Source organism: Dipodomys spectabilis, unplaced genomic scaffold (assembly GCF_019054845.1).
Source record: "Dipodomys spectabilis isolate Male_0828 unplaced genomic scaffold, ASM1905484v1 ptg000229l, whole genome shotgun sequence".
In the NCBI taxonomy this organism is placed as follows: domain Eukaryota; kingdom Metazoa; phylum Chordata; class Mammalia; order Rodentia; family Heteromyidae; genus Dipodomys; species Dipodomys spectabilis.
The window spans coordinates 59,773-84,143 of NW_024870906.1; the positions used below are offsets into that span (position 1 = coordinate 59,773).

Sequence of the window (24,371 nt, forward strand, 5' to 3'; positions counted from 1 at the left end):
GTGGGCCGCCCGCTCCCGTCGCTGGGCCTCCGCTGGCCGCGCAGAAGGGCTGAGGCTGGTCTATGGGTGAACTCTGTGAAAACTGCTTTTTCCTAGTTTTAGATCTGGCCCTGTTTACCCCACTTCTGCCTTCACACACGAGTTACCTGTCTGCATTTAACACACACCAGCATCCTCCTTCAACAATGTACACGCAGGCTCTGGTTTTGTGGTGGAGTCTTAACCAGGGCCATGCAGGCTGTGGCCAGGCGAGCTGGGCTGTGCCCGGCTCGGGATGGGTGCTGGATGGCCTGGTCCTTCCGGGCACCGTGGCTGAGCATGTGGGAAGGCGTGACCACATGTGACACACAGGAGCCTGGGGACAGCTGTGTCCCACGCCACCACCCACAGCTGACGCTTCTCCCACCACTGCGTGCTCCCGAAACACCAGTACAGAAACCAGAACGCTGTTGATTAAAACCAAAGCTCGCGTGCTTAAGTCGCAGGCGAATGTGGATGGGATTTCAGCGTGACTGCCTTTGTTGGTTTCGACCTGATTTGTGTCCCAGTGTGTCATGCTCTGCCTGAGGCTGCCACCAGCGACAGTCAGGAGACTCTTGCATCAGAATGCTGTCTGTTTGAGCCCCCAAAAGTCACCTGCAGCTCTCATGTAGAATTTAGAAATGGGTTACATGATTTAAGGGACGCTGTGGGTGCACACAGGAGAGGGGTCCCGGGCTCCATCAGCAGGTGCCCAGCCTGACTGTGGAAGTGTTTTCCAGACTCTGCAGCTGCGGGATGAGGCGTGCTCCCTGCCGGTGCACAGCGTAGGTCTGGCCTCTCTGCTCAATGCCAGACATGGAGAGTCTGTCCTTCGCCACAGAGGATGCTGCGTAGAGGTAGCTGTTACCTGAGCATCTTCACCATGTATGGGCCTTGCAATCTGTAGCCAATCTTCCTGTAGTAATTCCTGGTGCCAACCCCTGCAGAAAAGCCAAAATGGACAAAAGCACTTCATCAGCTTAAATGTATACCCTCTAGAGTCAGCCACAGAGCCCCTCCTGCTCCTATTCCTAGACCAAATTCGACTCCTACTGGGGTCTTCCTAAGCCTGGGATGTGTCTGTTATGCTGACTTGTTGCCATATGATTGCTGGTACTTTGCAGACAACAGGAGAGTGAGGGGAGGAAGGAAGCCCGTGACGCAGGGTTCGGGGAAGGGTGAGGAGCAAGGTCCAGCTCCCAGGGCACAGCGGTGTGGAGTTCTCTCCCTCTTTGCTGTTGCCAGGGAAGTGGGTTTGCTGGAGTGGCCTGGATTCACAGGAGCACGTGACTTGAGAAGAGCAAGCTGGGGTTTCTGCCAATTCTCCTGTTCTCTGTGGACTGGAGTCTCCTACAGTGTCGCTCACCTCTCACACTCCCAACTCAAAGACACAGCAGACAGCAGCGGTTAAGGGGGCCCGAGCCTGGGCCAACGTCACGCACCCACTGTTCTGTACAACAGCGTGGGTTCTCCCGACTCCTCCTCCGATGAGAAACTTACCGCAAGGGTCGTAGAACGAGGGCAAACGTTTACTTACTGTGTTCTGGTTTATTAAATAAAGGATATGATGAAGAACACAGACAAAGTACTCAGGGTGAGGCATGAAAGGGTCTCAGATGCCAAATTTCTGTGTCTGAGGGGCTCGGTGTGCTCACCCCTGCAATTGACATGTCAAGCCAGAACACTCCCTGGGGATTGTCTCCTGGGGATTGTTACAGAGGTGTCACCACCTAAGTACAATCAATCAAGTCAACCTCTGGCTCCTCCAGTCTCTCCCAAAGGTCAGTGGCTTTGTCCCTTAGCATGGCTTTGTCCTGCTGGTGACCAGGCCCTGCCACAGAGCCCACAAAAGCTTTTAGGAACTCCAGGAACCAGGGACGGAAACCAATAACAAATCCCTAATTATGTCTCAATATTAAGGAACACAGGTGGATTTAAGTCAGTATTCACGGCCCATGGAAATGGGTTTTCTTCACGGGATCTGAATGCGACAAGCTTGAGAAACACCACCCTGAACAATGCCCACCACATCTAAGCAGCTGACCTCCCAGGACAAAGTCCGGCTCGGGGCCGGCACACACGGGCCCGGAGGCCGGCGTTGCGGGGCAGCAATCCCTCTCTTCCCGGGACCACTTCTCGATCTGGAAGCTGGGATGTAAATGGATGGTAGTGGGGAGGCTGATAAGGCTGATTCCTCAGAGATGCTGGCGGATTGCTACAGATACTATTCCAAAGTGGCGTGTGGTCTGGTGCTGATTACACTTCTAGCCTTACTTTTTGCTTCTCTTCCCTTCCACACGACTCTAGTGCACTGCATTTTCAATTCCCTGGGTGTGTCTGGCTTGGATTCTTGTTCATGCCTGTGATCACGACCCCTCCTCCCCCACTTCCTCGGCTGGGAACACTCCCAGACTCGACTTCCTGTGGACAGTGTCCACGCCTCCTCCTGCCGAAGCTGCAAGGTGGCATGCTCCCCGAGACGGGCCGTGGCTGCCAGCCTGCCTCCCCTCCAACAGGCAGGTCTGTGGAGCATGTGCAACTCTGGTTTCTGGAGATGTGTACTGAGCCCAACATGCACCGACTCAACTCGGTGGAAGGCAGGGTGTGGGCGGGCAGCCCGCGCGGAGCTCGCATGGGGAGCACTGGTCTTGAGAGCAGCAGGCCCTGGGCTCAATCTCTCTCCAAAAAACAAGTTCCGGCAACAAGCCAAACGCTTTATCCCAGTCTCTAGTCTCGACACTCAATTTAGGAATACGATTGCGCACCTTGTTTTGCCTCTTGCCCACTTCAAGAGGCTTAAATGTTATGAAAATGGAACTTGAGCTGATGTGGTGGAGAACTGAGCTAGCAGATGAAAGATCAGCAGACGTCCTTGTTGTTGTTGTTATTATTTTGTGTGGTAGTGGGGACCGAATCCAGGAGCTTGTACCTACTAGGTAAGTGCTCTACCAGCTGAGCCTTGCCCCCAGCCCTTTTGTGCTTCATTTTAGACATTTCAGATGAGATGAAAATCTCTGATCCTGTCCTGTAAGGGCTGGCTCATGGCCCTGGCTGGTCTCAAGTTCGTTATACCCCTCTGCCTCCTCAGGAGCTGGAATTAAAGGTGTGTACTTCCACACCTGGCCTGAGAATGTCCTTGTTTTTTTTTTCCCACAAAGAACCTGGGGTTGAACCCAGAACCTCATGTTTGCAGGGCAGGTGCTTTACCACCCGAGCCAAGCATTTCCTTTCAATCTGAGGACCAATCACCATTGTATACCTCCATTTCTGTGTGTGTTATAATCACTACTTCTGTTTGATGTGGCTTAGGGTAGCGCAAGGGAAAGATAAAATGGATTTGAGTAGCAGCTCAGACTTAATAAATACAAGAAGGGACTCAAACCCCTTGGAAGTGTGGAACTGCTTATCATCTACAGTATCCCCAAAAGTCCAGACACACAGGCATACCCTGCAACTGTGCAGTTACACTGAGCAGAGAAACGCTCATGTCCAACACAAGACATGCTAGTAACACTATCCACAAACAAGAAACAATCCCAAGAGCCACAGGCAGTAGAACGGATAAACTGTGATGTGTTCACACAAAGAAATATGACATAGCAGTGAAAAGCCCCACAGCTACATGCATCAATATGAACAAACTGTACAGACCAATTTTGTGTGGAAGGAATCAAATACAGAACATTTGTTTTTACAAAACCTCCGACACAGGGAAAATACAGCTTGTATCTGAAAGATGATAGGGGCTCAAGGGTCGAGAGCTTTTCAAGGCTCTGAAACTAGAAGTGGGAATATACAGATGAAAATCTTCATCAGGCTATCTACATAAAGTGCCATGACTTACTGCATTTGAGTTGTATCTTAATAAAAAAAAAATCGCAAGGGCTGGGAAGGTGGCTCAGTGGTAGAGCGCTTGCCTTGCATGCATGAGGCCCTGGGTTCAATTCCTCAGCACCACATAAGCAGAAAAAAAGCCAGAAGTGGCACTGTGGCTCAAGTGGAAGAGTGCTAGCCTTGAGCTGAAGAGTTGAGAGACAGCGCCCAGGCCCACATTTCAGGCCCCACGACCGGACCAAAAGGGAAGCATTGTTTTAGTAGGTATTTGGATGAGTTCTAAGAGTTCAGTTTGTGGAAGGAATTCGGAGGAACGGGCAGGGGTAGGACGAAAGCAGCAGCAAGAAGCCATTATAGATCTACTGGATCAATGGATCACACACGGCGCATCACAGACACGTCCACGTGGCCAGAACTCAAACGGTATGATTCCTAAACAGTGCTGCTTCTTTCTAAAGAGTACAAATAGGAAGTTCTGTGCTTGACTCATTCATTCTAAGTAGAAAATGCTTCTTGTGCAGAGGGAGCTGCTTTTCGTTGAGTGGGAATGACTTCCTCTGCCAGAGCATGGCATAGAGGAGGAGGAACTACTTGTGACTGGGATCCTATCACAGAGGATGGGGAGGAGGGGGGGAGGGGAAGGCAGGAAACAACCCCACAGCCCAACTCAAACGGTGTTCTTCCAGTGTTGCAAGGCCCACTCCATGGTCCTCCAGGCCTGGTGCAGACACCACGACCAACAGGAGGCGCTGCAGGACCCGCCTACCCACAGATAAGCCAGAATTTCCAGCCTCTGGGTGCAGGGGGAAGGTAGAGACCACACGGAGCTCCATCTACCTTCATGTCTGCCTCCCCTCTTAGGAAATCAAGTTTCTATCTCTAAAGCCAAGTCTCCATCGCTAGGGCTTATTATTACAGAATCTGCAATGACTGCAGATTATACACAAGTTAAACACTGGGTACCATGTTAGGTGCCAGACAGGAAGCCTGACTTTTTTGTGCCATCCTGGTCCTTGAACTCGGGGCCTAGGTGCTATCCCTGAGCTTTTGTGCTCTACCACTTGAGTCACAGCTCCACTCCCAGCTTTTCAGGGCTTGAGTGGTGTTAAGAGTCTCATGGAGCTCTCCTGCTGGGGCTGGCTGACCTCTGACCTCAGCGTCCTGAGTAGCTGACAGGGAGAGGCATGGCGGCCGGCAGGTAACCTCACAATGCATCCTACCTTGTCCGCTGGGAGACTGGGACACAGCTTTCTGATTTATACTATTATCTCTAATAAAAACTGCCCCTAAGTCTTCAGAAATATATTTGGCCAACATTTCAGTGTTGTCTGGCAGCCATGCAAAGACCCACTCCCATTTGTAATTTTAAGCAATGAGCGCCATTGTGCACAGCTTACTGTGGAGTCAGGCACACAGAAGCAGAGGGGAGGGCCCCATCGCCCTGCCTCCCCCCCCCCACGGCGCCCGTGAGGATTCGGGGCTCCCAGCTCCTGCACACCTCAGCGCAGGCCTGGCAGCACATGCGATTTTGCTTTTTATACACTGTCAAACCAAAACCAGTTTGATGTTCAGACTGAAAACGTACAGTTGGGCAAAATATTTTACTTTTAAAAGCATTTTATAGTCGGGTGTTGGTGGTTCACACGTGCAATCCTAGCTACTCAGGAGGCCGAGATCTGAGGATCGTGGTTTGGGCAGAAAAGTCCACGAAATTCTTATTGACTATTCAACACCAAAAAGCCAGAAGTGGAGCAGTGGCTCAACTGGCAGAGCACTAGCCTTGGGCAAAAAAAACTCAGGGACAGTGCGTAAGCCTTGAGTTCAAGCCCCAGGACAACACTAAACACAAACATACCATGCCATCAACCTTTGCTGTCACCGCATGCAGCAGCAGCAGCGGCAGCGGCAGGTGAGAGGCAGGCGAGGGTCCTCAGGTAACCTAAAGTCAGTGATGGAGAGTGTCCCCACTGCCCAGGCGGGTGGCTCTGGGGGCTCATGCTTTTGCCTTTATACAAGGGGTGTGCCCTAGAGACTACCAGAAAACTTGAGAGGAACTCGGGCCTTTCTACCCAGCTCGCTTGTTTTCGTGACAAGCAGCAGCCCCGAGACAAAGCTATGGGGGCCGCAGAGCAGCTTCAAGTGTGTGGGAGCTGGCTTGACTTCCGGCCAGTTGCACCTCAGGCTCTCCTCTCCTCACCTCAACAACTTCACAGGGCTCGCCTCTCCTCCCCCCACCTCCCCGGTTTTGTGCTGCTTGTTTCTTTCTGCGTGGGTGCCGGTGCTGGACTTCTCCTCAGGGCCTCTTGCTCTCGCTTAGCTTTTTTTGCTCAAGTCATACATCCAATCTGGCTATTTTGTTGGCTAACCGGCAGGAAGAATCTGGCAGATTCGTCTGCATGGGCCGGCTCTGAACTGTGATCTTCGGATCTATCAGAGGCGTGAGCCACCTGCGCTCGGGCCTTCCTCTCCTGTCTTGAATGTGAGACGTGTCCACATCTGCGGGGCATCCTGGCCTCAGGCCCGTCGTGGCCAGCGAGGGAGGGACATGCCACTGCCTGGCTGGGTGAAGCCCACTCGGCTCCTGTTTGCTCTCCAGGCCTGCTCAGTAGGGCTCCTGGAAGGCCCTCCATCACAGTAACTTGCCTTCATTAGTCAGCCAGCACTGACGTCAGCCGGCGCGCTGACCGGCCGCGCAGCCCGGCCCGGCTGCCGCTGCCTGCTCCCCGAGGACAGGCGCAGGTGGCTCTGCGAGGACTGCGTTCCCACCCCGTGGCCTGTGTGGGATGCTGGCACGTCCCCGTGCTGGGAACGAGCGGGGACTGAAGAGCTTTGTGGGGATCCTCGGGCAGCCCACGGCTGCCGAGAGTGGGGAGGGCACCGCCACCTGCTCGCCTCCTTCCTTCCCACCTGAGTCACCGGTGCCACGGGACCTTCCCTCCTATTCCACAGGCATGGTCAATCTTTCATCCGTGTCACCACGCTGCCAGCTCTGGTGATGACAAGATGAGAAAGAGTCCAGAGCAGTATTCTGAGGTTTTGGCTCTAAGAGCGGCCTCTGTGCTCACCTTCTGGCTTTGTCTTCTGCCCCAGCTCGTGTCCTCTTTTGGGAGAAGAAAATAAATTGTGTGTGTGTGTGTGCCTTGATGACAGATCAGGCTGGCACAGTGCCGTCAGTGGTGCTCTCCTGAGGCAGTGTATACCTGGGGAGGCGGAGCGGAGGCGGAGACGGAGCGGAGACCAGGCTCTCTTCCCGCACAGGACAAGGTGCTGCTCTCGGTGCGAAGCCCCTTTCCCATGGGCGACCTCCCAGGCTGGCTGCCAACAGCTGCTGGCCTCCGAAGTCTCTCGACTTGGAGTCCAGAGGCTTTCGCAAAAACCCGGATATAAGTTCTGCTTGGACTCCACTTTAGGGAGCAGCAGGCAAAGAGAACACCCCTCCTTCCTCCTGCCCCCAAGTGGGCCAGAGCCTGGCGGGCCCTCCAAGGTGGGCCAGAACCCTCCGGAATGGAGCTCTTTAATCCTCATAAGGGGGTAAACGCAACACCAGAGCAAAGCCTTCCCACGCTGAAAATAAGCCCACTTTTCCTTTAAAAGAGAAAATAAACCAAGAGCAGGAAATGAACCCGAATGATACTGAGCTTGTGATTCTGACTAACTCCATTAAAGAAAAGAGAACGGCGTGATAGTTGAGTGACTCGGCCGTACAAAGCGAGAAGGAGAGACGACCGTTTCTGAGTATGTAAATGTGTGCTGGCGATGCCTGCGAGAGCACACGCTCTGCGAACACCGACCTGCTGAAATCCTAACAAGACCGCACTCATCCCAGGAGACTCGCCATCGGTGCACACTACCGGAAGCAGACCGCCATGCAGACCTGGCCCCGGGCGACCACCCAGGCCCTGGGATTGGGGCATGTGCCCCGGCTTCCCTGCGCCACTTTCCCACAGAGGACTTCACCTGTCTCCATCACATTCACCTTTTGTATCTGGGTCCAGTTTCCAAGGTCCTGTGATACATCAACACAGTGACTGCCTTCCACTTCAATAGGACTCCGTGACAAACAGAAAATGGCCAGGTAACAAAGGCAGGCAGTAAAACCTCAAGCAGGTAGGGCTCATAAATGGAGAATTACGGGGGAGGAAGTCTTCAGGAACAACTAGATAAACTGTGGTCACCATTCTACAAGTGACAAGGACTACAACGCAGAGTGGAGGTGGGGTGGGGTGAGGCTCAAGTTGGCAGAATGAGGGAAGCTGGATCCCAGAGGACGCAGAACAGTAACATATCTAAGCGATCACGATTAACCCTTCAGCCAGAGACAGCGAGAACACATGGATAAAAATTTAAATGCTTCAACTGAAAAAAATTATTAAAAACATAAGCGTTATTTATGTCAGGCTGAGAGGAAGAAAGAATAAATGTGGGTATCTAGAATGTGGACCCCTATGCTATCTTCCATCAAAATATAGGCTCAAATGTCCCATACACATACACAGGCACATTAAAGCCTAAGCTGAAACTACCCACATATCAAGCAACAGGAAGACAGATATGTAGGATATCTGCATAATGAACGCTACATATCAATCAGAATGAATGAAGTATTCAGACTACCATAATGTGACTGTGTCTTACAGTAACTGTGAGGAAAAGTAGCCAGGATTACACACACACACATACACACACACACACACACACACACACAATTTGAAAATTAAAACAATACCAAATGATATACCTAAAGGACATGTAACTAGATGGGAAGATATAAAGAAGAATAAGGAATCCAAAACAGTTGGGATTCTGAGACAGAGGAGGCCGGGAGAACGATGGCGGGATGGGAAGCTCGCTCTTGGATGCTGCTTGTGAGAGGTCACAGAGCTGTGGCTGGAATGTTCCCTCTACCCCCAAATTCATGCTGACACATAATCTCCAGTGGAACAGTATTAGACATGAGGCCTTTTGGGGGTTGTTAGGGATTGAAGGGGGAATCCTCAGGATTCCCTGAAAAAGGAGGCTGGAAGCAGTCCTCTTAGAGAAGACACGAGGCAGCCTGTCTGTCCGTGTTGCTTTGTGTCATGTGAAGAGACACTCATCTCTGGAGAATGGACCTCACAAGGCACCAATTTGCCGGTGCTTCCAGCTTGGATTTTCTGACTTCTAGAACTATAAGAAGTAAATATTGTTTGTAAATCACTCAGTCTACTGCATCTGTCACAGAGGTGGATGGAGTGACGCCTGTAATTATTTGTTTCATATTTAGGCTTGCCTGTTAATCTTACTTTACAGAGAATTAAAAACTTAAAATTAGTTTTAAGTAATTGAAACTATGTGAATACTTGTTTAAATGGGGGAAATTAAGCAATTCTTCACTCATTCATTAATTCTTCAATTAAGCAATACAAAAATAAAACAGGAGTACTTGGGTTGTGATTTTAGCTGGACACCAAAAGAGTCCGATGGGCTTGAACTGTGATTTAGTGGAGGAAGACTAATGAAGGGAGTTCAGCTAATCAAGCATTTGCTGAGTGTGTATGAGCAGCTTGACAACGGAAAAGGCTTCATCTCCTGTAATTCCTCAAGGAAAGAGAAGCTTTGGCGCAGAACTTTAGATGTTCTTCACGCTGACACAGGACGATCAATCAGGTATCTAGGGGTGCGGTCGGTCCTTGGCTACTTCTGCTGTGAATCACAAACCACCCTTTGCCTCCAGTAATGTGCTACAGGACTGAACTCAACTTGAGCCCACATCAGACTCCCACAGCCAAATTTAGAAAGGGAGAGAGAAAAAAATATGTTAAATCTTCTGAAACCTGAATCACCAGTCTTTTTATTAGACACAAAAGACTGAGATGATGATTCATGATCATTTAATGAAAAAAAAAATCAGTAAAATAAAAACATATTAAAGAAACTGTATTTTTAATTATTTTTGGTTCAATAAATCAACTATTTATTGAGTGTTGTATGCCTAGTAGCATTAATATAGGGAAAAAAATTCATTAGTTTCATGCACTTGCTATACTGAAATGAAACCTTATTACATCTCATTGATCTTCGAGAAGGAGGCAATATTTCACTCTTCAATTGTGTACATGGACACAGAAGTTGGGAAAGGCTTTTTATTCTGAACATTCAAAATGAACCAATTAACTCAATGACCCTAAATCTTTGAGATAATTTATTGCCTATTCTGTTAAAAAAAAAAAAATCTTACAAAGCTGATGAAGGTTACCCACAAGCAATTTTCACTCTTCAAAGGAGCTGGATAGTGCAAGTCATTAATACCTGCTCCTCCATGATTCTGGAGGCGCTGCTCCCTGGCAACCTCGGAGTTCCTCTACCCATTTTGGAAGGGCTTTACGAAAATAATAATACAGTTAACATGAACCAAGAATAAAAGCAACTTATAAAGGAGGTATGGGGAATCTGCCTAGAAGCTACTACGGCAACTTGCAGATGGGCTATGCCAGTGGCCTGATTACCTAGTGGTTCTTAGAAAGCTGCTTCTTCAGAGGGAGTGTGACACAGGAGGCCCACACCATCTGACTCCAGGTAGAGTGGTGCCGTCTCCATCAGCATAGACGGTGTCGAAGGCACAGATCATTGCCACCACTTTGCTTATGCCTCAAACCATTAGTGTGCCTCAAAGCTACCTGGTACCCTGGTAGAAAAAGAGGGATCCCTTCTGTTGACAGTTCCTTCGAGAATTGACTTTAAGAGGGAAAATGGCAAAGAAGGAAGTTCCAGCAATCAGTTCCTCCAGGGAACTAACCATTAAGCTAGAAAAACCAACCAGAATCACCTATTTTGGAATGCTGGACTCTAAGTGGCTGTTGACGCAAGGAGAGGCCGCTGAACTCTGCTCAGAGAACAGCATGCTCAGACCCCGGCCTGCCACCCCATTCCTCAGCGCTGTCACACCACAGAGATGGCTGGCCGGGGGCATCTGTAAGGCCTCGTCCTCCAGAAACTCCAGGCTGGGGTGTTTATTATTGGTCCCTGAAGAGGCTAGTACAGACACCTGCCTTTGCTATGGAACCCTCTGGCAGCACTGGCTTTCCTGGTGAAATCTATTGGAAGATTAGAGGAAACATACAAATAAGAGACCTGTCAGGTCACAGGCTGGCCAGGGAGGCAAAAACTGAATTTTCACTGACCACATAGATCAAAGAATACAGATTCTGCAAAAACAAAAACAAAAACGAAAACAACCCAGTATGGAAAACGTCAACAGATTAAGTGGATGATTGTAGAAACTTTGGAAAGTACACAAAGAAATAGTTAACGATGGCTCATTCACAGGAAAAATAATTTGATAGAAATGGTGTCTGAGGAAGCCCTGAGATTACCCGTCAATGACATTCAATCAACTCTATTAAATATGCTCAGGGAGCTAAACAAATGAAAAAGAAAGAGCTATAGGACAATAGGGAAACACTGTACACATCAGCATGGATCTATCGTTGGGAGTCTCAAAGACGACAGACCTAAAAGGCAGGGGAAAAAACCAAACCAAACCCAGAGAAGACATAAGCCAGTCCTATCCCTTCTAAGCCAAAGCATACAATCATTATTCCCAATATCTGTAAACTAAGTGGACCACGACCAGGAGAGGTATGGAGGTCTCCTTGCGTGGTTATCCGTGTGAGCAAGTCGAGCCTTCAGAACTCTACGGTGCCTGTTTCTGAAACAAGGCTAGCTGTGTGGCTCTGTCCTTGCCAGATGATGGTCTTCAAGTGTCAACACCCCACCGCCAGTCAGTATAACCAGCTTCTGATGAGGAAACCACTAAAACTAATATGTCTACAAGATCTAAACCAACCCGTGGCCTGTTCGGGAAAGATGCACCACTCAACAGTCATGGGATGCCCGGGGAGGTAGGCTTTAATGCCCTCGACATGCCGAGTGCTGCAAACTTGTATCTGACTCATCTACAAATGAGTAAATGCTAAGCCAGGGGCCAAAGAAGCCTGAGAGGAACTATGCACCAATGCCTCTACAGCCGAGCTGCAGCGCAGATACCAATTAGCAAACACTGAGCTCATTTGTTACTCAGCAAAGTAGCATTCTGTGGCACCCATGCTAGCCTGATTAATAATGCTGAAATTAGGAGTTCATGTAGGAAAGCAATGCTTTATGTCATGCCTATTGTCTACAAAAATGACAACTTTCAAAAATCAAACATGTCTGACCACTGTTAGAACATCAAAATAGAACAGAGGAATACACAGAACCCAGGAAACACGCATTTAATTAGGGGATGCTTAAGAAGTAATTTACCAAAAAGACAAATGACATAAAAGGGTGAAGGAGAGAGCACAAAATGAATGCAATCTTTCCCTGTCCTTTCTGACAAGTCCTGTATTAACTCACACATGGGGCCCAAACTGGTTTGCATTTGGCAGGCTTCCTGCGTCCATTAGCGAAGAACCACGCCATTATGAAGAAAAGCTTTCCTAGGCTCTTTAGTAAGGATTATGAATCCATTATCAGACAGACCCAACTGTAAATGTACCCTTCTTTCAACTAGATTATAGTGCAAAGAATAAAACCTTTACCTGAAACCGAGGGACAAAGGTAGTAGCCTGAAATATAGGCAAGTTTCTGGGGTCTGTTTGCAGTTTAAGGAAACTATGCAACTCCTACTTCTTGCCCATGAATGATTTTATTCATCAGTGGCTCTGGGACACAAGGTCATTAGTCTCAGTCCTAGGAGACCATACTGGACTATATATACAGGGCACCGAAACAACTGGGGACTTAAGAAGGGCGGTAGGGCCACATAGCTCGGAGGAGCATGAGTAAGATGGGTCTCATTTTTACAGTGACTTGTTTAACCACTCTGCATTTAAATTTCTCTCTGTTTCTCTTCTTGGGCTTTTTTAATGAATTTCAACAAAATGGCTATCAGCCTCTGACTTCAGTGATTTCTGTCATCAACCATTCAGACATTTTTCTCGTTTCTCACCATCACTGTGTAATCTATCAGCCTTGGACAATTCTTGGCCAATGGCCATATTAATTTTCTACTTGAAAGAACACAAATAGACTACTGCTTATGACGAAGGTAGGAGGGGAGCAGAGGGAATAGCTGTTCGTCTTACTGCATAGCAATTAGCTTGGCAAATTGAAACAGTAACATGATTAAATCTGATACCTGGCCAAAATTGCCAAAAGGAAAAAAACCCCAGTCTGTAAGGGGTGTTAAATGGCTTTTCAATAGTGGCTCTTGTCAGTTATAGCTGCCCTTTTGGAGATGGTATAGGCAGTGTGACGTCAGAGGTCTTGTTTCCATGGTGATTATTAGTGATGGTATTTCAAATGTTGTGGCTAGCTTCTATACTTCACAGTGTAATTCTTTTCCCTGTTCCACTATACAGGGAGGAGAAAAAATGGCTTTATTCTGACCTATTTGAAGGAAAGCATGCTGATCTATCGTTTGAATAAACATTACGGTTTTTAAGTAGACAATTTGCTAATCTTAAACACATGTGTGTTGGTAAAAGATACTAAAACACTTACACTTAAAAGGGACTAATTAATTACTTTGAAATTCGACAACAATTAATGGTTATTTCCTGCCTACACACTATTTCATAAGCTGGTTGTTTTTGTAACATGGATTACCCTTTTTATTTTCTTACTCTGGAGCAATCAGTCCCGAGTGAGAAACTGTGGCGTCTGAGGAGGGGAAGCTGGTTCTCTGCAGTGGAGGACAGCCAGCGGGTGAGGCGTTGCTGTCCTGCCTGCCGCCCACAAAGCCAACCTGTCCTGGAAGGTGGCCAAATGTCTCCTTCCCCTGCTCTGAGCCCCTATGACACAGATAGTAATTTTGGTTAGGCTAGCGCCTTTATTTTTGCCTTGTTTAATAGCTGAAACATTTAAAGTTGATAGGTAATGTTAAAAAGTTTACAAAGGCAAATTATATACTTAAAAGAGAATAAACTGAAGAGCTTCTCTTTCTAAGAAAGCACTTCATCTGACTTTGATAAACAAGGAACTTCTCATTTTTCTCATGTAGCTGTAGTTTATAAAAAAAAATACAGCGTACACCTCTTGATAAGTAACACAAATAAAAAAAAAACCCAAGTCCATTTTAAGGAAAATGAAAATACACAAGAGCTTTCTGACTTGTGACGCAAATCAAATCTACCATGCAGTTAATAATATAGTCTAAAGGCAGAATCAAAGTTCATCAATCTAAATAATGGAGAAAATCTGCTTGCAAGATGAAGGGAAGTCATGATGATTCAGAATGTAATTGAGGGAAAAAAATCTACGCAAGTGCATCACTCTTAAGAGCCAGGGTAACTGAGATGATGAATGACTCTGTCTCTTCCTCTTCTCGTCATGCCAGGACGGGGTGTCTACACTAGCGCTGCACAGGACTTCTTACAGCAAAGCCTACATGCCCAGGGCACGGGATGGCTCTCCAAACCAAGGGCGAGGTGTCATCACCCCACTGTGACCAATGACAATGTGTGCCCACGGTCATGGCAGCGTCTACAGAGTCTGCAGACTGCAGTGAGGCCTTCTCCTACAGTGTCAGAAGAGAACCTACAGAAAGATGACCAGTAAAGCATAGATGCTGAGAACTCAAAAAGCAAATGCCCCAAGGAACTGAATTCTAGATAGAACTGTAAAGATGAGCTAATTACCTTTGTGTGTGTGTGTGTGTGCGTGTGTGTGCGCGCGCACGCATAGACTGTTAATGGAACACAGGGCCTGGTGCTCTTGCTTGGCAGTTTTATTTATAGCTGGGTAACCTACCACGTGAACCACACCTCCAGTTTGGCATTTTGCTGGTTAATTGGAGATATGAGTATTGCTTGAGGTTGGCTCTAAACCCAAGCTTCTCAGAGCTCAGCTTCCTGAGTAACTTAGAGTACAGGTATGAGCCACCTCTATCTGGCATAGAGTTATGTGTAATAAGCATATAAAGGTCCATGGAGATCACCAGGGGAGCTACTGACATACAGGAAACCATGGCTCCCTGCCTACCCACACTGGCCACCGTCTCTCTTTGTAAGCCACAGCTGGTGCAGTGCTGTTGACAAAAATGCAGTCCCCACACACCAGTTCTAGCATAGAGATTTTCATTCTAATGACCAACATGCAGAGAACAACTTTTTTACAAAACCCAATGAAAACACATGTACATGCTGACACACATCCTGTGCTTCAATCAGAATAGCCAAAGGCAAGGTGAACACACGTGGAAGAAAAACACATTTAAAATGTGTTACAGTAATGAACACTTCATATCTACGCCCCCCCCCCCCCCCCCCAGGTTCTGAGTAACAGAGAGCTCAGGTATCTGATTCAGAAACACAGAACGGTGTCATATTGCTAACATGGAGGAATGAATGCACCCTCCACTGAGCAAATACTGTTAGTGGTTTGATGAAGAGTGACTAGTACTTGAGTCAAACAGAAAGCCAAGGCCCTACATCCCTACAGACAGCAATGATATCCAAGCTAGAAGGGACAGGAAATAATGCTTTGTGTGTCGTTTCTCCACAAGACAAAAGGAAAAAGTCCACTCACTTTAGTTCCAAGAATACCTTCCAGGGACATAGAACCCACTGGACAAAAGCAAGATCCTGTACACAGAGCAGCAGACTTGCTATATCAGCTGACAAGGAGAAGGTTTCTTCTCTGTTATTCTGACCATGCCTCTTGTTATTTTTCAAATTCTCCATGCAGATGATCTAAAATTGAGCTATCATTTAGATTATGACAAAAAGCTGGCAAGAGGACAGATGCTGATTTCCACTTAGAGACGCCCTGCTCAGAAAGCAGGCGCGGAGGCTCTCTCAAGCAATTGGACACGACCTCAGGCGAGGCAGAGGCCTGCATGCCTCATTTCTGCAGAGAGAGAGGTGGCAGCAAGGAGGATGAAATCATGTTGGGCAGTGATGGATGCTCTTGTTTTAAAAACTGATTAGGGTGTCATAGATACAAAAAAAAAAAAAATCACGTGACTGTATATTGAGGCTCTGGGAGTGTGGTGCTGCCAGGGGGTGGAGTTAGCACACTGCCTTAGCCAGGAAGGTTAGAGAGTACTAACACCTTGCTACTCTGAAGCCCAATGCTAGTGGCTCCCGCCTGAAATCCTATTAAGACGCCTGAAATCCTATTAAGACGGCTGAGATCTAAGGATCATGGTTTGAAGCCAGACCATGCAGGAAAGTCCTTGAAACTCTTACTTCCAATAAACCACTCAAAAAGATCCAGAATTGGTGCTGTGTGTGGCTCAAGGGTAGAGTGCTAGCCTTGAGCACCAAGAGGCTTACAGGCCAGTGTCCAGGCCCTGAGTTCAACCCCCAGGACGGGCAAAACAAATAAACAAAAAGATGAGAGAAAAATGCATAAGGCTAGATAGTTAAGAAAAAAAAAAAACATAGCCAGACTAAATGATGAAGTGGACCTGTGTGATTACAGTTCCATAATTATAATCATTAAGACCTGGGCATGGGTATTGATTTAATGATTGGCAATTTTTTTTTTCTTTTTAACCTCATTTCAATCATTAGTTTTAGAGAAGACTATCTTCTCAGAAGATGTGGTTAAGCATTTGGAATGCTGTAATCTAATGGAAAACAAACAAATGCTGGGGAGAAACAACCTAACTTTGATCCTGGCTTTCACCACTTACCTTTGCACTGGGAATTAGCTTTTTTTAAAAAATATAGGGATACAATGTCAAAGAATAGGAGCAACAGCCAGGTACGATGGCATACACCTGTAATCCCAGAAACGTGGGAGACTGAGGCAGGAGGATCAAAAGTTCAAGGCCAGCCTGGGAGTAGAGGTGCAAAAAGGTATACACTTTTTTTTTTTTTGGTCGGCTGTGGGGCCTGGGAGGTGTCTCTCAACTTTTTAGCTCAAGGCTAGCGTTCTACCACTTGAGCTACAGCACCACTTCTGGCCTTTTCTGCTTATGTGGTGCTGAGAAATCGAACCCAGGGCCTCATGCATGCAAGGCAAGCACTCTACCACTGAGCCACCTTCCCAGCCCAGGTATATACATTTTCTGTTCCAAACACACCAGAATTTCCTTTTCATGCCCACTCCCGCGGGTATATTCTGTCCTAGGGAAGGAATGAGAAGCTCCTAGAGGTATTCAGGACGTGCTACCCACAACAGGCACTTGACAGAAGCTGGAGGAATCTAAGGACACAGTGAGAACAGGAAGGGCCCTCCCCTTCCTCTCCCTTTGTCCTTGGAAGCAGGCGCCTCCGCCCCGCTTCCTGGTGCAAAGGAACACCCTTACTCTCCGACACAGGACTCCAAGAGGAATCTGAACTCCAGGCTTTGCTAGGTTCCTCACCATACTTACCCCCTTGGCTTAGACTCCTCTTCCCTATCGTATTTTTCCATTCCTCCTCCAACCTAGTTGGAGGTTAAACTCCATGTTTAATCTTTTTTGGCTCTTCCTTTCCTTAGGAAGGAACTGTGTGTTGCATAATTTCTACTAAATCCACCTGTATACTGCTCCTCTCTTCATTTGTCTTTGCCAGTTTAATTTTCAGACCCAGCCAGGGACCTAAAGAAGGTTGTGTGCAGACAGAAGCTTTCCCCCAGGAGCAGAGGCAACGAGAGCAGTGCTGAGAGCAGGAACTCTGTCTGTAACATCTTGCATTGGCAACTGAGGTGAACATGAATGATCTGAATGTCGCCTGATGATGGCGACAGTCTGTTATTTACATTTTCCTTGGGTTACTACAATCAAATTCTACTTCCCTGGACAAGGTTAACGGGGTGCAAGGCACAGGGAGCAGCTGACCACGATGCCCCTGGTGACAGGCGGTGAAGAAGAGGTATAAAGAGGGCCTGGGCCTGCGGCGGTGGGTGCTGCTGAAAGCTCTTCTCTACCCAACTGCTTTGAGGAAGCTCCTGAGTGTCTGAGCACAAGTCCTTCCCTGCTCAGCCTGTCCAATCTGATCATAAATGGGGTATGAAATTCCTGAGGGCAGACAACTTCCTTGTGGTACCAAGTCCAGGATGTGAGTGAATCATGAACGCAGCCCCCCCACTTGTTACCTGATATAACAGCTATTTTCCCAGATCCGTGTTCTTCTCGAGCTATTCTTTCTGCCTCCTCCATCAGCAGCATGCCAAAGCCCTGGAAGGAACAACAAACGGGTTGGGGGTTAGAAGGGAAGGAACTCCATTAAATGAGGCCCATAAAACAAGGCTATAATTTAGTGGTTCCTAAAACCTGTTAAAAAGAGCAACACAAATCTGCTTAGGAGAAAGGATAAAGAAGCCGCACAATTATACTAAAAGTACATTGGCACTGACTAGTAAGTGAGGTTTAACTTTCCAATAAGAGTGCCCGCAAGGTCTCCAGTGGTGAGAGCAATGCACTCGAGCGAGGGGGAACTCATGCCTGGCGCCGCTCGACAGGACAGTTCTAGGCAGTCTCCAAGGGACAGAGTCTGGGGCTGCAGTCTTTCATTTATTACAGCCACAGTGTACTTTCTAGAAGGGTTCAGAACTAGGCAAGATTGTTAGATCATCAAAATGGGGGCCTATCTGAGAGCTGCCATGAGTGCTTTGAACACATTTTCCTGAATTTCAAAAGGTATGTTGCTAATTTTAGGTTGGTTGGGCTTAGAATAGGATTCTCAGACAAGTAACAACTTACACTTCAGAAGTGCTTTAATATTTCAAAGGTGCTTTCATGCCATCATCTGATTCATAGTAAGTTGACCCATACAAAATCGCCAGTACCAGATGACTTTCTACAGCAGCAACTTCATGTATTCTGTGATATTCAACATGGCCAAATCGGTTTGTTGCTTGCTCGGCCCCCATTATTCATCAAAGGGAGCAATAGAGAGAGCAAACACCTCTAAAAAATTAAAATTCGAGTTCTTCTAGCTGGGTGCCCATGGTTCATGCCAGAAAGCCTAACTACTTACAAGGCTGACATCTGTCACAGATTGGGACGGAAAGTCTGTGAGACTTATCTCCACAAAACCACCAAAAAGCCGTAAGTGGAGCTATGGTTCAAGAGGTAGAGCACAAGCCCTGAGAGAAAAATGATGAAGGACAGTGCCCAGGCCCTAAATGTAAGACCTAGTATAAGAAAACATACACATGGGTTGGGAAGGTGGCTCAGTGGTAGAGCGCGTGCCTTGCATGCTTGAGGCCCTGGGTTCAATTCCTCAGCACCACATAAGAAAAAAGCTGGAAGTGGCACTGTGGCTCAAGTGGTAGAGCGCTAGCCTTGAGCTGAAGAGCTGAGGGACAGCGCCCAAGCCCAGAGTTCAGGCCCCACTTCCGGACCCCCCCCCCAAAAAAAAGAAAAGAAAACACATATACCCCTCTCTCCTCCCCACCCCAGATTCTTTGCTTTTAATACTTCCTTTTCTCCCTTCTCTGCTTCTTATTCCCCTTCTCATTAATTAGAAAACAAATATGAGTAGAATATAGGCTACCTGATGCTGAAATTTTGTAGGATCCCGGCTGCTCACGGGAACCACACTCCCATAGACATGCAGCTCTCGAACTATGGAAACACCACCGCCCAACTCAAAGCGGAAAGTCTCCTCTGAACACTTCCGTAATCGCAGGAGGCCAATCAGAATGTCCTGATCAGGATCTTCATAGGACAAAAACGTTTCCCAGCCACCATTTGCAACATAGTCTCTCCTTACCAATTCAACCTGTTGAATAAAAAGCCACAAAAATACTTTTCAAAATTAAAGAAGTTCACTTTTATAATTGTATGTATTTATCTAAGCTAACACTCACAGTTAGGAACCCAGAATGAATCATCACTAATTAAGTTTCTTTTTACTTGTCTCCTCTCAAATAGCACTAAGATTAAATGAAGGTTCAGGTCTTGTTCATGGACTATTATAAATGGAGAATGATTTTTTTTCAAATATTTGAACTTAATTAACCTTGAGATTCTTCCAGCTATCCAACTCAGTGAATGTATTTAATCTTTGATCTTCCGTTAAGATCTACAGATTCTGTGCCATGCATAGCTCTTAGGGGCACTGCTTTTGGTCCCCAGTGTTGAATGGTTTCATTTTCTAGTCTCTAAGTCTTCCACTAAAGCCTGTGTAGGGGCTGGAGAATGAGGTGCTGACCCCCAGTTCCTGGACAGGATTTAGCAAGTATGGTTATCCCATTGGGATCTTGAAAATCTAATTACTGGAAGGTAGATTTTTTGTGGTAGCAACTTTTATAGATCTTTAACTCTTTAAGCCATTGTGCAAATGGCCTTGCACAATGACATTTAGATATGGACATAACAACACAGTCCCTAAATGGTCACATGATACCCTAGTGCACTCAACAATTCAAACCAACATTTTTCTTTTCAATTTCATGTTTGCCCAGTACCTGGATTGCATAAGAATTCTGTAAAACAGTAAACTCTGTTGGGTCTACTCTTTCCTTTCAAAAGGTCCCAGATGTGTAAAATATCAATAACATACACAATTCATGCTAAGAGTAGATTTATTAATGCAAGCAAAGATCATCTTAGTCCAGCCTTTCTGATGTGGGATTCTTTTTGTGTGTGCTGGCTGGTACAAGGGCTTGAATTCAAGGTCTCATGCCTTTCTGCTTATGGCTGATGCTTTATCCTTGAGCCATGACTCTGCTGTTAACCTTTGGCTTGTTATTTGCACATAAATCTTAAAAGATTTGTCTGCTAGGGCTGTTTCTGAAGTGTGTTTCTCAGAACTCTGCCTTCTGAGTAGCTAGGATTACAGGCGTGAACCACAGGTGGCCAGCTTCAAATGGAATTTTATGACTTACATCCCACACTTAATTTGTCATGTAGTTAGAGACATTATAGGTATAAAAAGTGAAATTATGTCCCTATATAGAATGAATGTCTTAGAACATCACCCTTCATTTCTGTGGAAACCTGGGAATAAGTGCTGTTTATGCATCTGATTATCACCACTGGACAAATATCTGAAAGTTGCACTCCACCAAAAGGTAATCAATCACGTCACAACGAAGCCCTTCATATTCCAAGTGTAGGGTGGTCAGCATGGCACTGATGGCTTCTACACTGAGCAGCTGAGATTGCAGAACATTTCTAACACTGCAAGAGTGAGCACACCTGTTTTTCCTAACCTGGTTCTCTTCCCATTCAGTTACCTGCACACTTGGTTTCCTGGCTTGATACCTGTATCTACTTCCTAATTACTCTGCTCTGTTGAGTTACTTGTTCACTTCTTGGGCTCGGTCTGATCTGTAAGGTGGGAGTGCAGATTTGGCAAAGGTTTAAGTGAAACTGACCTGATATGGCCGTACTTTGTGATGAATTTCTTGTATTCCAACTTCTCGGGTTCTTACATCTCGACACTGTCAAAAAAAAAAATTGAAGTGGAAATTCAATGTTCATTTAAATCATTCTTTTATTTAAATGCTGGGCTCAAAATTGAGTTTGAACACAATTTATGTTGACATTAAAAACTGAACATTTAAAGGAGTCTGTCTTTAATAAATTTGAGAGTGGAAGAAAGCAGAATGAAAACTTACAAAGCTGTGCTGTTTTGCCTTTCAAATAAATTTAGAATTCAAGAGACCAACATATAATATGATCTGGAGGGGAGGGAAGAGATTATGAGTCATAAAGCCAGAAAATAGGTTTGCCCAGAGGATATAACTATCTGAAAGTATAATCCAAAACTATGTGCAGAGAAGAGCAAAAGAAAATTCCTACATTTTTTAAACTTTCACTATTTTATGGCAGTTAATGTACTTTTAGTGTTATCTTATTGGTATCATTTTAGACATGTCAAAGATGCATGTTAAAGATGTTTTTGCAGAGAAAGGCATTGTAAAAGAAAAGACGAGAGGAAGAAAAAGAATGAAAGAACAAAGGAAGTAAGGAAGGAGGCTAAAGTCAAATAGTAAACCAACTGAACCCCAATTACAAATGGCCTTTTGCCTATCCCCAGCGGCACAAAGCTGCCTCCAGACAATGCCAGGGCAATGCCTGGTCTGCCTGGCCAGACATCTAATATGCAACCCTCACAGTGCCCAGTTATGCATGCTCTGCAGCCTAGTGTTTATATAAAATCCTTACACTATTCCGTTTTATGTCCTATGGTATAAATTTTCCTGTAGAGTGCATCGGAAACATTATTTTCAGACTTTTGCCATTTTTACCAATGAGGAAAAAAAAAATCACTCTAAACATTTGATAGCCGTGCAAGTAACACTACTAATGTATTTATGAAGAATTGCTACATATGTATGGAATTCCATTTTTTTAAAAAGAGTTCAGTATCCAGTTCTGCAAAAAAGCAAACCTATTTTCACACCCCAGAAACCAGCTCAGGACAATATTTTGCTGATGCAAACTGCACATAAACCAAGGCCAACAATTTCTGTAATTAATAACATAATAAATGCAAATGCTGCCTTTCAGCTACTGTTGTTCTATACAGTGTCTTGCTGTGATATACTGCAGCAACATGTGTCCCTGCTTCTTCTTTCTTCTTGTTCTTTTTGGGGGCATGCTTCTAGAAAGCAGATAGCGTGAGCCTGCTTTCCAATAGACACTGCTTATGGGAACTGGGTGTCTATTAGCTGTGACTGAATGCCATACTCATTCTCAGGCTATTTAATAGAGACTAGCAGGGTAACACAGGGCAGAGTTAAAGAAGGTGGAGAGATGAGGAGGCTGTCAGTAAACAAGACTGGCAGTGTCCTCTACAGCAGGATTCTGAGGGGTGATAAGAACCTGGACAGTGGAACATATACACCACTAATCACTCTAAATGCAATTGTTTCTTTTCTATAACTTAATTTTTTAAAAGACTAAGCCAGTAATGTTCACAAGCCTTCTCGTGGACAGTTTTAAGAGTTTTTCTCCACAGTAATTTGAGAATATAAAATCATTTAGGCTGAGCCTGTAAACATCGTGTACAAGCTCTGGAACAAAGTTTCCTAAAGCATGGTCCACATTTGATCAGGTACAGTGCACGGATACCTTGGCCCTATCTTGGTTAAATACAACCAATCTTGGGAGGCAGAGCTGGCCACCAAGTGCCCCGGCTGGACACCACTCCTGGCTTATGTCTTCAGCAGCTCTAACAAGTTCTTGGGACCCTGAGTTTCAATGAATTACCTTTCTCGAGAGAGTGAAGCGATAGCTTCCTCTTATTAAATATTAAAACAAGTGACTTGACAGTGGGGGTGGGTTAGGGAGTGTGCAGAGACAGGGCAATGGCACTGTTTGGTAATTATCTCTTGAATATAATCCTTGTATTTTCCAATGGACCTACTTTCTTCTGCAGACCATATCTTACTCTCCTATGACCCAGCTGGTAAAGAAGAAAAAAATCCAGTACTCTGAATGAAAAAAGTTTCTGAAAAAAGTTGTTGAACATATATAGTTGGCAATCAGAGCAGGTAGAAAAAAACAAGCACCATTACACGGTTAAATAGACGCCGTTAGGTAGAAGAAAGCAGAAATGGATGAAGGGGTGGACTGCAGCCTTTGCCAGCACCTGTTCACCTCTACAGATCACAGAACGCCTTCAACACATGCGCGCTTTCTGACTCAACCAGAAAAGCAACACTCCGGCAGCCCTGCGTCCTGATGGCATCTTCCTCAGTGCTCCTGTGGGCTCTCACCTGTATCCCGAGGTCTTTCATCCTTGCAAAGGCCAGCTCCCTCAAGTTGCCGTGCTCTACGCCTGAGCTCACCAGGGGCATCGGGATGTCTCTATACAGAAAAACACCAGAAAAAATGCCTGTGAAGCTGAATATCCTGCAGAGTGTTACTCTATCTTTGTTCTCCCATTCATGAAATGTAATTTCATTGACTTCTTAAGGGTTTCTGTGGGAGACATGTGATGGAAATCATTTTATAAGATTACAAAGTACAAACCCATGCCCAAATGCCTAATAACCATTAGTGAAGATTGTTGGCGGAAGAGAAAATACCAAACTGAAAAGGAAACAAAATGGGCTTAATAAACGTCAATTTGTTTGCTGAGGGGAAATACCAATTTCAATTAATACAATGCTTCTAGCTTTATGAATACTTTCGCATCGTTGTGGCTGGATGAAAGTAACCAGGAAGCTCAGAAGCCTGGCATAGCCAATTACTATTCTCAAAGACTCAAAACTTTCCTGTCCGCTTCTAAATTAGAAGTGACTCTGCCTAAAGACAATACAAATTTGCCTAATAAAATTCATTTCCAAGCACCAATACATGACAAAGGACCAAGTATGCATTCTATATTAGCAGCGACAACACCATCTTACAGAAAACTCCCAACAGTCTACGATAAAATGATAACAACACACACAAAACAACAACAACAACAACAACAAAAACAAAAAAAACCCCAGCACTTGCTGGTGAGTGAGGTTGGCTCACGCCTGTAATTCTAGCTACTCAGGAGGCTGAGATCTAAGGATCGCAGTTCAAAGCCAGCCTAGCAGAAAAGTCTGTGAGACTCTTATCTCCAGTAAACTACTCAAAAAAACTGGAAATGGCACTGTGGCTCCAGTAG

General features: G+C 45.9%; 1 protein-coding gene across 1 annotated transcript in view; it reads right to left on the bottom strand.

Moving 5' to 3' along the window:
- Window positions 1-777: 777 nt before the first annotated feature.
- Elp3 (elongator acetyltransferase complex subunit 3) overlaps window positions 778-24,371 on the bottom strand; it is a 54,007-nt gene continuing 30,413 nt past the window's right edge. The window contains exons 11-15 of the mRNA XM_042697850.1: window positions 23,485-23,575; window positions 21,136-21,201; window positions 19,308-19,535; window positions 17,905-17,986; window positions 778-962 (exon numbers count right to left, since the gene is read on the bottom strand). Of these exons, the coding sequence (XP_042553784.1) occupies window positions 886-962; window positions 17,905-17,986; window positions 19,308-19,535; window positions 21,136-21,201; window positions 23,485-23,575 (544 nt within the window). The 3' untranslated portion in view covers window positions 778-885. The remainder of the gene's footprint in view (window positions 963-17,904; window positions 17,987-19,307; window positions 19,536-21,135; window positions 21,202-23,484; window positions 23,576-24,371) is intronic.